The 15,516-nt window shown below is 41.4% G+C and overlaps 1 protein-coding gene across 4 annotated transcripts; it reads right to left on the bottom strand.

Moving 5' to 3' along the window:
- Window positions 1-8,603: 8,603 nt before the first annotated feature.
- LOC133380589 (platelet glycoprotein IX-like) lies at window positions 8,604-15,053 on the bottom strand. 4 transcript variants are annotated; one of them, XM_061618126.1, is made up of 4 exons: window positions 14,758-15,053; window positions 11,599-11,722; window positions 11,263-11,351; window positions 8,604-10,706 (listed from the first exon to the last, which is right to left on the bottom strand). In XM_061618126.1, the coding sequence occupies exon 4, from the start codon at window positions 10,703-10,705 to the stop codon at window positions 10,085-10,087; it is 621 nt and encodes a 206-aa protein (XP_061474110.1). In that variant the 5' UTR covers window position 10,706; window positions 11,263-11,351; window positions 11,599-11,722; window positions 14,758-15,053; the 3' UTR covers window positions 8,604-10,084. The 4 variants fall into 4 exon arrangements, with proteins under 4 accessions (XP_061474110.1, XP_061474112.1, XP_061474111.1 ...); XM_061618128.1 differs by lacking the exon at window positions 11,599-11,722; XM_061618127.1 differs by lacking the exon at window positions 11,263-11,351.
- Between the last annotated feature and the right edge of the window lie 463 nt (window positions 15,054-15,516).

Below are 15,516 nucleotides of genomic sequence, written 5' to 3' on the forward strand. Positions count from 1 at the left end.
CATCTGCAAATTTGATAAGCATTCCCTGCACCTTCTCATCCAAGTCGTTAATAAAAATGTTGAAGAGCCCTGGGCCCAGGACCACGCCCTGTGGTACCCCACTCATTACCTCCCCCCCAGTTTGAGAAGGAACCATTGATAAGCACTCTTGAGGCCTTGGTGATAAGGTTAAAATGTTACAAAGAAATAAAACCAGAATAGGCTCAAGTTCAGGCTTAGTTAAGTCATGGTTCTCCTTTTCTTCTATTTGTTGTCTGATTTTATCTTAGTTCTACACCAGTTAGTCATGGGGGAGAGCCTCAAGCATTAGTTATCTGATCTTTGATTTTATTTTAGTTCTACACAGTTGGTCATGGGGGCAGGAGAGTCACAGTCATCAGGATGCATAACAAACATGTTTTCCCCTAGGTGAATTTGGATGCTGGGCATGTTTGTAATCTGCCTCTGAGCCACGGGCATTGCTAGAATGATGTGGTCCTGGCAGGTTGGTTGATGTAGTGTCAGATAGCACAAATTGGTTGGCACAAAGTAGAGACAATTAGGACTGATTTCTGGATGTGTTAATTCACTGAGCACAAGAAAGGTAAGTAGGGCATGCAGAATGATAACTAAAGTTGCTCTGCAGCAATATTTGGAGTGTTTTGTGCAATTCTCACACTTCCTCATCTTCCATCTTGCTCCACATTACCCTCATTAATCTTAATTAGACAGGTAAGGGGCCCTTTCATGATGTGTGCAAGTGCAATTTGGGAAACAGTGGTGAAGCAAGCGGTGAAGCAACACTGCAGTGCTAGTAATGGATTGCTTTCCCTTCAACATTTGGGCTACAGTTATTCCATGTTGCCCTTTTGAACAATCTAACAATTCACTGGTGCACATCCAGCAGCTAAAAGCTGTCTGTTCCTTTGCTGTGCTATCAGGAGTCTGGGGCTTGCTGCTCAGGCACAAACATATGCTGCTATTTTTCACTTTTTGATGGTAGTTGGATAGCTTGTGCACTTGCAGGGTTTCCTGCTACACCACCCATGTTTCTTTTATTGCTATTTGGCGGTATTCATATTCTTGTTTGTTATATATATTAGATTAATAGCTGCTCAGAAGTCTCTAAACAGAAGAGAGAGCCACACATATCTTTTAACTGAGCATCAGTTGGGGATTGATTTTGATCACTGCCACACAAGGCTGGATTTGATTGACTAGAATTGCTAACTACTAGCCCGAGTAATCTAATCTTACTCTAATTAAAAAGTCTTTCCATTCATTTGTTTGTTTTCAGAATTAATTGTACAATATAGTGTAACTAACTTGTCTATGAAGTGTCTAGTACAGAAGATCAGTTGAGAAAATGCTTTTGAATGTTGATTTTTATTTTGCTCAATAAAGTAGGTAGCAAACTGCAGAATCTGCATGGAAGACTATGCCTATTGTCCCAGGAATTGGTAAAGCATTGCAGAAAATGTATATTGTCTTAAAACATGGAAATGGACTGCCTTCAATTCGATTCCGACTTATGGCGACCCTATGAATAGGGTTTGTATGGTAAGCGGTATTCAGAGGTGGTTTACCATTGCCTTCCTCTGAAGCTGAGAGGCAGTGACTGTCCCAAGGTCACCCAGTGAGCTTCATGGCTGTGTGGGGATTCGAACCCTGGTCTCCCAGGTCATAGTCCAACACTCTAACCACTAAGCAACACTGGCTCTCATACCATTTTAAACTAGTGTCTTATTAGTAAAGCATCACATTTTCAACCTTACTCTACCCATTTTTTATTTCTTTTAAATATAAAATGAGTAATGGACAAACTGATCATGTTACAGTTAGTAATTTGGTAGCCAAATTCCAAATCTAGCCAAAATCCAAATCTAGCTATTCTGTCTTGGTGTGTGTGTTCTCTTCTACCCACTGACCTCTAGCAATTCCTCTACGGGCCTTAGAATTTCTGTTTATTGGTTTCTGTCTTTAAAAAAACCCATAAAAACTTCTGTCCCATTCTGGGGGGAAACTGAATTTGGAAAATGTGCGATTTCATCCCAGCTAGTTCCAGTGAAGAGAGTGATAATAAGAATCGCTAACTTTCCAAATGCTAGTCCCAAACGTTCAGATTTCAAACAAAGGCACTGTTAGAAATGCGAGGGTGCATTTCTCACGCGAGGGCACAGCTGAATGATCATGTCACCGTTTGACTCCATTAATGCTCAAAGCTGTTCTGTATGATGGAGAAATCTTTGCTTAATCAGACAGTGCAGTGTAGTGCAGTGCAGTGAAATTCACCAGTTGAAATGAGATGGCTCTAGAGTTGGCAACTAAACTTTTACCATTTCCTAAAAGCTTGTCTTCTGTGGCTGAGTTGCTTGCATTATCGTGATGATTGGAACATTTGAAGTATCTGTTGCTGTGCTTCATGAAGATGAATGTGCCATTGCACAAATGATACCTTTGATAGGACATTTTCAATGAGATGATGTTTAAAATGGTATTTGTGTTTGTTAAGTTATTGTAAGCTGCTTTGTGAAGGCTTGTCTTTAAAAGGGGGTATAAATATTAAATAAATAAACAAACAACGTGCCACAAGGCTCCACTCTGTTAATTGCTCAGTTTTCTGATGCTAGTCAATAATGATTAAAAACCATAGTTCTATATATTCACAATCCATTGTTCTATATATTCACAAACCATAGTCCTTTATATGCACACCATTTTAAACATTAAAAGAACCAGGCTGAGTATTCTGAAGATGTCAAGCAGCAGAAAGACATTTTCCCCATCTCTGACTTCTGTATATTACTTCATTTTAAAAACAGTGCACTTCCCACTTGTACTCTTCTGTACACTGTCATCATGAAGGTCTGCCATTCATTGAGGAAGAGCTTGTGAGAGACGAATCAAATAGCTGGTCCTGCAGGAAAGGATCCCAGTGCCTTTCTAATTGTATAAACAATTCTGCCCCTTATCAGTACAACACTTTTGAATAACTTGTTTCTGTTACAAAATTATGCCCGTGTAAGCAGTTGTGTTAAGAGCAAGGTCTGTTTAAAAAACAAATGTAATGCAGTGATACATAACTTTTGAGGCGCACAGTTAAATCTACTTTTAGCAGATTGAATAAATGATTTTTTTTTAAAACTACCTCTGAGCAACATAGGATTAAAGTATCTAAGAACTGTCTTAATTTGTAATAATCCATTAGAAAAGAATGTCTTGAAATCCAAACCATTCTTGGAACATATTTGTTGTCACTGAATTGCCTAGTTTGGCTGGTTACTTAATGGAGCAGATGATTTTTGATGGGATAGCAATAAGATATTGCTTTTAGGGCAGAAATTCTCAGGTTCTCTTCTTGTAAACCTCTCTAGGTCAAGGGGAAAAAACCCATTAAAACACACAAACCAGCCAAAATGTTCAGCACCACTTGCACTGCAGTCCATCCCAGCATGATCATTGTAGTTGATCTGCATGCAAGGGCTGTATTAATGCCTTCCTCCCACAAATCCTCAAACTATATTTTAAGTTAGAATTTGGAGCTGAAAACTATTGAAGAGACAGTGTAAAATCTCAGGTACACACTGCTTGTTTGTGCATTTTTTGTCTTCATGAATTACATTCCCTCGTGTGCACCTTATTTATTTGCCTTCATAGATTGCGGTCAGTACATCTAACATTGGGCTAAAAGACAAAATACAGAGTAAAAGCCTCCTCCTCTGATGCATGTAGAAGGGTCTCAGGCCAAGATCATGCATTATGAGGATGCAAAACACACAGAATGTTGCTGCACGGGTGTAACAGCACCTTGCAAGGATTTGCAGTAACTACATGCAGGCAGGTGGAAATGCCTGAGTTGTGATGCTCATTAGAATCCCATGCATGTCAGCAGGCCCAGGGGCACCCCCCCCACCCAGTTTCTGAACACGGAATTTAAACATCACTTCTTTATTTATTGATTTGTATTTTGCACCCCCACCCTTCCTGCAAGGAGCTGAGATCTATATTTAATCTTAAAACACAATTTGCATCGAATCAGGAATCTGAACCCACCATCCAAGACAAACACTCTAGCCACTGGACCACACTGTTTCTTAGTTTGCTCAAAAATGGCACTTGAAAACATGAGTAGCTATGAGTACCCAAATGCCAGACAAGCCACAAGATTCCAATCTGGAATTGGGTTAGCGGGGAACCATGAGCAATTCTGATTGGTGAAGGGGGCCAGCCAAAAAGGGAATATAGATATTTTCCCCCTTCTCTCTACTCCACCCTTAATAGCCCCTTCAAGTGTACCTAATACCTGAAGAGGGCAAGTAACTGCTACCAAGCCTGACATCTCAACACTGATGTTCCAAAAAATATTATTTCATTATTACTATCTACTGCATTTGTTAATCATTTTATATCAAGAAGAAATGTCTCAAAGTGACTTAACACAATAAAATACAAACAAAGAAAGTGTTGTGCAATATAACATTCCTAAAATGCTCATCCAGCAATATGACGAGAAGGTCAAGTCCTTTCCTCAAATCACTAAAGCAGTAGAGGCTAACTTAACCACCAAAAGCCTGGGTGAATCAACATAGCTAGGACTGGTGCCTAAAACCTGACAATGATGGCACCAGGCGTGTTCCTCTGGGGTGAGCATTCCACAGATGGGGAGCCTCCACTGAAAAAGCCTGTTCTCATGTAGCCACCCTCTCCACCTCCCTCAGATGAGACACATGAAGAAGGGTCTCTGATGAAGACCCCAGGATCTGGGCTGGTTCATGTGAGAAGAAGTGGTCCTTGAGGTATTGGAGTCCTGAGCTGCACAAAGGCTTTATAGACCAAAACCAGAATGTTGAATTGAGCCCAGAATCTAATTGGTAGCCAGTGTAGCCAGGCCAGCATTGGTGTAATATGCTCAGACCTTCTGGTCCCATTTAGCAATCTGGCTTCTGAATCTTGCACTAGCTGTAGTTTCCGAACTTGTCTTCAAAGGCAGCCCCAGATATCATGCATTGCTGTAATCTAACCTTGAAGTGCTAGAGCACAGACAACAGTTAAACTAGTGTGAAGGTTCATGTAGTGGGCCTTGTTTGAGGTTGATGGTTATAGCTATTGGTCTCAGATTGGTAAAGTACTACCTAGCCTATGGGTTTTCTTTTTAAAACATGCAAATTAAGTAATTTACTTAGTGGTTTTTGTATTTGGAAACAGCATCTCAGAAAGAGACCTATAAAGAAACCACTGATACTTTTTTTTTATTGAAAAAAGGAAAAGGTGCAAAATTGTGCTTGTATTGTCTTGTCCACTGAACTCTTAAGATCTTCCAGGGAGGCCCCTCTTAGTGACCCACTTCCAAGAGTGACACATGACAGGGCCTTCTCTATGGTGGTGCCCGGTTATGGAATGCCCTCCCCTCTGAGGTTCGACTGGCACCAACTCTTCTTTCATTCCAGTGCCAGCTGAAAATGTCATTTTCTCAGGCATTTAGTTGTTCAGTTCAGGCTGATGTATGCTGCCGCACTGTCGTTTCAAACATTGGTAATTGTACTGATGGACTTTATCTGCTCTCTCCATTATGGTTACTTAAACTGTAACCAAACTGTAAAAACCAAATAGATTTTTATTGTATCTGGCCCTGAGATCATTTATAATGAAGGGCAGGTTAAAAATAGTTTAAATAAACAAATGAAATATGAAACAAAGATTTTTTGTTTTGTTTTAAAGAGTGAGAGCATAATCAAGTCAATGTTAATAACTTTAAAGCCTCGATAATTTTAAATGGGAGAATTAAGCAAATGCTGAAACTCTAAAATCTACGGCAGGCTGGAGAACTGAATCTGGCTGGCAGATTGGATCCCCAAACTCCCTCACTCCCTGCAGGAGGAGGGACAGATGGCTGGCATCAGATGAATAGATTTCAAAGGAGAATGGGAAGTACATTCAGTGTTTCACAACCTTTTTTAACCCATATCCCGTTTTAACTAACATAAAAATCTTACGCCCTCTCCTAATAATGTTGAACTCCTAATAATGTTGAACGTAATAATTTGCATATGATCTTCTCTCCTACAAAACATAACATTTCATACTTTTCTATTTTAGTATTGTTAATTTTTTACTTATATATTGTCCATATTTTTTTGAGCCACTCATGCCCCCCTGAGATTTTCATACCCCTACCCCACCCCTCTTGAGAAACTCTGCTCTAAGTGAACTCTGGTTTTTCCTTCAGTCCTTTTTAGGCACAGCTTGTCTGAGGGACTTTACAAGGGCTTCACTTTGGCTGGATTAAAAGTCTACGAAAAGATATTATTTCTGTATTTTCATTATAAAATGTTTGCTTGCTACAAGTGGTGTAAATTCTGACTAGCCTCAAAAACACTAAATACAGGTGCATAGTTATTGACACAAATAGGGAATCTGCTTAAATTTGTGAGAAAAAGGGGAAAGCAATGCAATATAAAATATATGCAATGAATTTTGGATAAATCCATTCAGATGTTTAAAATGCGTAAGGCTATTATCCTATTTTACTCTCTTTGTTAGCATGCAGATGTTATATGCTATAGTCTTTCTATTTTTACCATGAGATATTTGATAGTTTGATTGATTTTCCAAGATTCTCATTAAGATTGGCTCCTAAGCATTAGCAACCCAGACATGTGAACATAATCTGAAGTCTTGTGAGAAAAAAAGTTATTCACCTTTCTTACTGAATGATGAGACTGGTTCTTTAGCAAACAGCCATTTTTCTTTCACTAAGAGAGCCAGTGTGGTATAGTGGTTAGAGTGTTGGACTATGACCTGGGAGACCAAGGTTCGAATGACCACACAGCCATGAAGCTCACTGGGTGACGTTGGGTCCGTCACTGCCTCTCAACCTCAGAGGAAGGCAATGGTAAACCCCCTTTGGATACCGCTTACCATGAAAACCCTATTCACAGAGTTGCCATAAGTCGGAATCGACTTGAAGGCAGTCCATTTCCATTTTCAATACTAATAAAATGGGGGGGGAGTGTGGTGTTCTCAAATGAACATTCCTTCGCTTGAAGTGTATGCTGAGTTGTTATTATTAACTTTAGTAAAAATGCTTTTCACCACAGGTAATCTGTGGGGAAAATTGCATTCTTTTGTTTTGCACTTTTATTACTACCCATGCTTGAGCCTTGGATGTGCGATTTCTGCTTAGCTGGAAAAAATGTTTCATCTTTGCCACAATAAAGGGGAAAGCAAGCCTTTGTTTTAGTTTATTGACAGTTCTATGGAACTCCAGATAATCGATCTCTGCCCAGTTTGGGGGTATCCCATGGAAGCATTTGGACTTAAGAACTGGAAAAGTGGGGAGCTGCAAGATGGCTTATCCAGCAGTTCCCCATTTGCTATCTGGTGGTGGGAACTGAGAAGTTCAAGCAATTTGTCTATAATGAGGGGAAAATAGGACAAGGAAAGGTGAAAATTCTCCTCCTAGTATCTTGAGTTTTCAACCTGTCTGGAGTTTTCCTTACTAGGTAGAACAGTGTGTGCACAAATCATTCTGACTGAGAGGAAGGGCTTTTTATTAGGGGGGACTCTTGCAAGGGCACTGTACAGTTTGCAAACCGTCATATTCCACTACCCCTCAAGTAGAGTCTCTCTCCCCGGAAGCTGCATTGTTCCCTGCAATGTAAACTCTCCGGCACCATCCCTCTGCTGGACATTTAGCTCCTTATTTAAATAGCTGTGTGTCTACCACAAGGAAGATATCAGAGAAAATTAAGCTGGAATATAAAAATCTAATTAATAGATTCAGTATATAGACTTCAGTGGAGCTGTGGAGCTATAATATATTTTCATACATCCAGTGAAAACACAAGTTTTGTCCTGGGCATGCCTGATTTGGGACACAGCTGGAGAGAGAAAAGTGTGTGTGTGTGCGTGCACATGTGTTTGCTTGTGCCACACCATCACTGATTCCAACAGTTTACAGAACGTCAAAGTAATAGAATGCAATGAATAATATAAGCATAATCAGACGATAGTAAATGTTAAAACAGAAGACAACAACATTTAAAAAAAAACACATTTAAGATGCTTGAAAAGCCTGAGTGAATTAAGAAAGTTTTCCCCTGGTACTTATAAGGATACCAAGTTAGGTGCAAACAAAGCTTCCCCCGCAGAATGAGTTATGCAAATGGGGTGCCTCAACTGAGAACACCCTCTCTCTGCTTGCCACCTGCCTCACCTCTGATTGTCGGGAAACCTGAAAGACAACCAGAGGTGTTGCTAAGAACTTCAAGGAGCACAGGTCATCCCTCACATTTGCATAAAATTTGTATATGCTAATTTATACATATGGGTGCAAATTTAGGCCAGTCTCCAGAGGGTAAAAAGTCTTGTTGTCGGGACTTGCTCTGAGCTATAGGGTGCCAATAGGATTTTCTAAGTCCAGTACACTGTTATATATATTGGACCTCTACCTTGTCTGCATTCTGTTGGCAAGAACTGCAACTTATGTACATATTACAGCTTTTTAAAATAGGCTTGTCCAACATCTAACATGGCTTCTCTCTCTCTCCCACTCCCACACAGACACCCTGTCCTGTCCAGAGCTGGAACCACGAGACGGAGACGCGGGTGCAATTGAATCTTGCTTTATTAGAGTAATGGATACATCTAGGACATTGCGCTTCATATAGAAATCTGCCTTACTCACTAGAAACCTCTAACTACACTTTAGACATGCTCTGCGGCACGTGAAGGAAGTTGACTCAGCGACTCCCCTCTTTGAGAGGCCAGCTTATGTAGGGAACGTTTTCGATCGTAATCTCTGACTCCTGTCTCTGCCCTGTCCATTTTCACAGCGGCGGGCACGAGGCGAGGGGGTGTGTGTTTCCAATGGCTTGTCGGAAGACACCTGCTCTTGGGCTGCAGGCTCGAGGTCAGGAGGTGGCATCATGCTGGAAGCGTCCTGGGAACTGCTTGGCAAGGGAGGAGTTGGTACAACCTCTGGGGCGTCCCCTGACGGGCCCTTGGGAATGACTGGGGGTGGCGCACTCTCCTCTACAGAGCTTGCGCCACCCATGGGAATTGGCTGGAGTTCAAGTTCACTGCCCCCCTCAAGGTCCCAAGCAGACTCAACAACTCCTGGGTCTTCCACGCCTTCTAGCAGCTGAGGCGCCTGAAACTCATGCCTCTCCCCTCCCTGCTCCTTCAGGGAGAGCTGAGGCTCAACACACCCATTGCATTTACTGCATGTCCCTGAGGGCAAATTCAGATGTGGCTGGCTGGGTCTCACTAGCCCTGTGCTTTTCAGGGTGCTCAGTAAGCAAACATTTTAAATCGTTTTAAAAAGGGAAAAGGGGAGCAGAAGATCTGGGCTGAGCCCAATGGCCCTGCACCGCTCCCTGCTAATGTCCCTGTGGAGAGCATTGGCATATGACCAGTAAATGGGTAGGCCAACATGGGAGGATGTCTTCCTTTAAGAACTGGGGTCTCAAGGCATATAGAGTGTTATAAGTAAGCATCAGCATTTTGAGTTTGTCTCCAAAACAGACTGGTAGCTATTGGAGCCCTTTCAACCCAGGCAAAAAGTCTTCCTAGTGAGCAGTCCTGTTTGGAATTCTAGCTGGAATTATGCACTAACTGCTGTTTGGGGCCTGTCTTCAACGACAGTTCCGCATACAACAAATTGCAGTAGTGAAAACAGGGTTACCAGAGAGCAAGCACCGTCATTCCTTCTTGGCTTGTAGAACAAACTGTTATACCTCTTCAGCTTCTAGGCTGTGGCTGGCCAAGAGTCTTTATGATTAATCAATACGGTAATGATCACTACCAGGAAACAAGTAACAACCCAGTTCAGCCAGAGCCAACAAGTTCAGTATATTTCACCAACAGCATGAAAGCATCATAAATCAGAAACATAACTATTAAAACAAGGACACTAAAGCCTTTTAAAGTTGCATATTATGAGTACATTCTTGATGAATTCCCATCCCTTAAAATAACAAGTCAATAATAACAATTCTTTTCAGTTTACCAATGCACTTTTAATGATAAACAAAAATCATTTCCTTGACTTTTCTTCTCATTTGGCAATCTAACGTGTAGTAATCGTTAGCAGTGATGAATTACTCTATACTCTTCCTGTTCTTTTTCTCAGCCGATAAGAAGTTGAAGGTAGTGTGCCTGGGAACTCCATGCTGTTGTTGCAAATCTCCACTTTAAATTTTGTCTTTTTCATAATCAAGACACTCACAATCAGAAAAAGAAAGAGCACAGAAATGAAGAGGAAGCCATCCCTGAACAAGAAACTGGAACAAAGTCTTCGAGGTGTGGAACAGGAAGGAAGTTCACTCCTTCTTAGCTCAGATACTACTTTTTTGTGAAGTGAAGGTGGAGTGAAGCATTTTATGTCACTAATCAGTAAGTTTTCCATTTGGTCTTCCAACCAGTTCTTCAAGTACAGAATTCCACAGTCGCAATGCCACGGATTGCTAGATAAATTGATTATATTTAGTGCCTGAAGGTTATCAAATGCTCCTGCGGGTATTGTTCGCAGCTTGTTGTTCTGGAGGTACAGTTCTTGTGTCAAACTGGGTAGAAGTGGAAGTGCCACCAGCTCTCTGAAGCTACAGTCCACTTTTAGTGGGTTGTGATCTGGAGGAGAGCAGGTACAATGATGGGGACAGAAGCTTGCAGAGGTGCCTTCAAGCAACAGAAGTATCAGTAATCCTATTACTTGACATGTGACCATTCTGAAAATTGAAATCATGGCATCAGTGCAAAGAAATAGGTCAAGGAAATAATGAACATGCATTATTGTACAGTAGTTTTGCATAACAAACTTTTTCAAAGATTTTAATTTAACAGGAAATAATATTTCCCCTCATGCTATACTTCAGTAGCTGAATCAACTGTTCGCTTTTCCTAAAAAGCAAGGCTCCATTTGTGGTTGTCTTTGATACAGATTTCTTACATGTTGAAACAGCATAAAACTTCGTTATAGGTCATCTCATGTAATCATCGCACAGTAAACATTGGTGCATGTCACTGCATACACTCAAGTGTGCTGTTGCCACACATAATAGGCTACACATGGGTTTTGCACTCTTCCTACAGAGAAGCACCTTCCATGCAGGAAATCTATAACATGCGAGCATCCTTGGGAAAGAAAGGGGAAGATATTCTGGAGGGAATGATTTATTTTTCGTTTTAGCAAGATACCACTAAAACACCAGATTAAGGATCAGTTAAACTTTTGATTTAATGTTTTCCTCTGCTGGAGTGTTTTGGAATGACTTCCAAATGTACCATTGCTTCTGTTCGAAAATTCAGATGGTCCACTGCCTCAGACCCTGAATGAAACTTGCCCAAGACAAGCCCCTGTGATGGTCTTGCAGCTGAAAGGTAAAGAGAACATTATCACTCAGAACCCATCTAGATGGCTGGGCAAGGAGACTAAGAGTGCATGGTGCTAAGAGCTTTGAGGATGCACACCTGGCCTGCCCTGGGTCCCCTCACGCACTGGGCAAGGAAATCACGATGGGAGAGAAGGGGGAGGAAAAAAGCCCTCCTTGCTGTGAATTACATCTCTCCCTCCCCTTCTGAATTCCCTATGGGATACCACGGTTCTAACTAAATACTAACCTCTGAAGGGGTAGGGAGAGCCTTTTTCCAAATGTGGGATTCGACTCGAAAATCTTGTCCAAAGAAAACAGATTTCATGGAGTCGGTGGAGCTTGCTGCTCAGAGGTGGCAAACCTGACACTTTCTGTAGACAATTCATAATGATTTTACATATCAGACATTTCAGATGTAAACATCACCAGGAATGGATCTTACATATTCGAGGTCCACCTCCATTTCAAAGCTCAATGAATGCCAGAAATGATTCAGGATGGCAGGTCAAACTACTGTCCCAATTCTCCATGCACTAATAGGAGTGCCTGCTTACAGGTTTGTTGAGGATTGCAAGCTTCACTGCAGTGTTTGGGTCAGATAAGAGTTTCACATCCTATAAGGGAGAGTTTTAACTTTTGTCTAGTAAGCGTCCTTTAATTCAAAACATACCTGAATTTTCCTGGAGTACAAACATAAAGACTAAGACCTTAGTGCACATAACTAATCAATGGAACAGACTGCCTTGGCAGGTGGTGGAGTCTCCTTCATTAGAGGTCTTTAAGCAGAGACTAGATGACCAGGGTGCTGTAGCAGTGGATTCCCTGCACCAGCTGGGGGCTAGACTAGATGACCTTCAAGGTACCTTTCAACTCTATGATTAAGCACATTTAAGCATTTCTTATTTTATTTCTGCCATGTGTGAATGGTATTAATTTAGGATTAACTGCAGAAGAAAAATCCAATGTACACTGAAAGGCCAATTTGGATACTACTTTGCTGAAGGACTGTGCAAGTAACAAGAGAGTGGTTACTGAATGCAGATAGAGGCGTGAGGGAGATTGTACCTGCTGGTCCTGCTCCCTGTGTAAATTCAGCAAACTTTTGAAAGGCACCAACATAGCAACAAACTGGCCCCAGCCAGGCTCTCCAGTCATGTGTGCAAAGCCTATGCACATCATTTGAGGCAGCAAGGCCTCGATCCTGCTTCCCTCCCCCATATTCCATCATTGCACCCTACGCACATCCAGTAATCATGCACTAAATGTGTGCACAGTCCTTGAGATTCAGTCATTGCAGGGACAGGAGGAGTGAACATCGGAAGCTGCCTTCTACTGAGTCAGACCATTGGTCCATCTAGCTCAGTACTACTGACACTGTCTGGCAGCAGCTCTCCAGGGTTTCCGGCAGGGGTCTCTCCCAGCCTGACCTGGAGATGCCAGAGGCTGGACCAAGAACCTTTTGCATGCAAAACACATGCACTACCACTGAGCCGTAGCCTTTCCCCTTTTGACGTTCTTGTGTGCCTTGCTGCTTGCTCCTCTTAACTTGCATAGAACATAATAGTCAAATTGGATGGGGTTGTTTTTGTCTGCATGGGAGGCACTGGGATCTTCCTGGCCCAACGATCCCTCCATTTCAATACCTAAATCAGGGATGGAGAACTTGTGGCCCTCTGTATGTTGTTGGACTCCAACTCCCATCCGCCCCAGTGGTTAAGAACGATCGGAGTTGTAGTCTGGTAATGTCCGGTGGGCCACTTGTTCCCCATCCCTGCCCTAAATGGAGCTGCAGAGCTAGGGAGATCCCAGCTACAGATAAAATGTGGCAGTTCCCAGTTTGAAAAGGCAGGGTATGAAAGACTGTTTTAAGCACAACTTTAATAAAGCCTCACATATAAAAATGCCCTATGGCCTCATTTTTCAATTTATATAAGACGGGTGTCCCCTGGGATGGAAGGAGGAACACATGGGGGCATGAAGTTACAGGTAGGGAGAGGATCCTGTGGTCAGTACAGCCTCCCTTAGCATAAATTTGTTTCCAATGATATATTCCTGCATATGGTTTTAAGAAGAAAGCAAAGCTGCCCTCCTCTATTGCTTTTATAACAGCAATGTTTGAAAAATATCCTGTTCACATCTCTTTGCACACAGCAATGAGCTGTGCATACAGCTGCACATGGGCACATATATATCCTTAGTTCCCCATGGAACTGGTGGGGTGTGCTGGGTATGGGGACAGCAAAGAGGCAATTCGAGAAGCATTGTCCTAAGGCAGGGCTGAGCTGGGGAATCGCTGATTTGCCAGATATTGCTGGACTGCAGTTCCCATCATTCCTGATCATTGGCCATGCTGGCAGGGCCTGATGGGAATTGGAGTCCAGCAGCATCGGAGTGTGTGTGTCAAAGGTTCCTCTGACTTGCCCTAAGACCAAGAGGTTCCCAAACCATGTTAATAGGTGGTAAGTAGAAAGGGATGAAGAAACAGACACAGGTGGACATCAGAGGGATGCTCAGCACCCTGCTAACAAACTTTGAGCGCTGCCCAATCCACATTTTTAAGAACTTTCCTTTATTTCTTGTGTGTTTTCACTTCTTGATGCAGCAGCAAATCCTGCTGTGTTCTCCAAAGAGAGGTAAAGGCTTATCTGTAGCAAATGAGCAGGAAAACCTTGTGATGCATGAAATTTATAGAACAAACCTTTCATAAGACCTAATTATGGCTCATATTGTGAATGAAAACATTAAAGCAAATTAAAGCCATTTATGTTAAATTACCTCCATGTTATGATTTATGTACTACACTCTAAGCAAGTTAATTGTGGTTGGTTTGTGTTCAAAAGGACATCAGTTTATTTTATTTTATTTTTTTAAAAGCAGGTACTTTTATCCTTGTGAAACACAGTAGTGTTTAAATTGTCAGTTACTGGATTCCATGGCTTGCTAGAAAAATAATGGTTTATAGGAACAATACTTGATTTGAATAATAATTTCAGATTATCCTACTATATTACTCAGGGCTATTAATTTTGTTCATGTTAACAACCAAATGCAAAACCTTTGAAAATACTGAGAAGCCTAATAGTATAAAATGGAAAACTTTGACATCATTGTCTTTACAAAAAATAAAATAACAATAACGAAAAAAAGAATAAAATGTTCCAAAATGTTTACGCCCATGGTCTAATTTTCCTACAGGTCCTTAAAAAAATTCTTGTGCCTTTTTCTCTTTATTTCAGCTGTGTTTGAGTAGTGTTAATATAGATGAATTGCAAAAGAGAAATCAAATGTACATCTCAGGGCCCATTTGGACACCACTTCGCTGAAGGACTTGTGGATAGCACGAGTGTGGCTGCTGCAGAAAGAAAATATACTTATAAACACTCTAGCTGCCAAAAATGACACTTACCTCAAGTCCAAAACACATGAGACCAATCAGTTCACAGGTTTGCATTCTTTTATTTTTGGTTTCTTTATATTGATTTTTCAGCAAGAGTCACTGTGCATTCTTCAATGCATGGTTAGCAGACTACTTGAGGGGCTTTTCACAAATTCCTTGGAGTAGCCTTTTCTGTATGTTCCATTTTAGATGCATGACATAGTAATTCCTTGCCTCTCTGCAGGTTGTGACAACAAGGAGTGTAATCAACAGCATACACTATGCAGCTCACAGTTGATTGGCTGTGTGGGAAGTGGCCTAACGCTCCTGAAATAAGTGGTTGGGCAAGATAAGCAGGTGACGCTCACTCCATCCTCTTTTTGAGCTTGTTAACTCCCTTTCTGGAAGGATTCCCCCAGATAAAGGCATACTGGCTTCCAACTGATAAGGAGAATTCTGCCTGTTGGAAATACTGCTGTTCTGAAATGGCTTCTGTTAAGACTTCCATAGGAAGATGTGTTCCAAAAGAAAAACGGTTGCGTTCACCACTGCACATCATATTCAGTTCTGGACTTTGAACAGCTTCAAAACACAGAAGACTTCCCATTTGTGCCTGGGCTAGTCCGTTTTAAGCTGACATAAACTGTGAAGGTAAAAGTGTCTTCACAGCAGTGAATTACCAATTAAGACCTTTATTTCATAGTTATCAAATATAATTTGAAACATATAAAGTTGCTTTTCCAACTTCAGTAATAGATTAGGTTAATGTAACATGTTAGATTTTTCTCT

This window comes from Rhineura floridana, chromosome 3, assembly GCF_030035675.1.
Source record: "Rhineura floridana isolate rRhiFlo1 chromosome 3, rRhiFlo1.hap2, whole genome shotgun sequence".
Classification (NCBI taxonomy): Eukaryota; Metazoa; Chordata; class Lepidosauria; order Squamata; family Rhineuridae; genus Rhineura; species Rhineura floridana.

Bases quoted from the DNA above. Each gene is read 5' to 3' on its own strand.
- LOC133380589 (XM_061618128.1), bottom strand. From the start codon at position 10,705: ATGGTCACATGTCAAGTAATAGGATTACTGATACTTCTGTTGCTTGAA.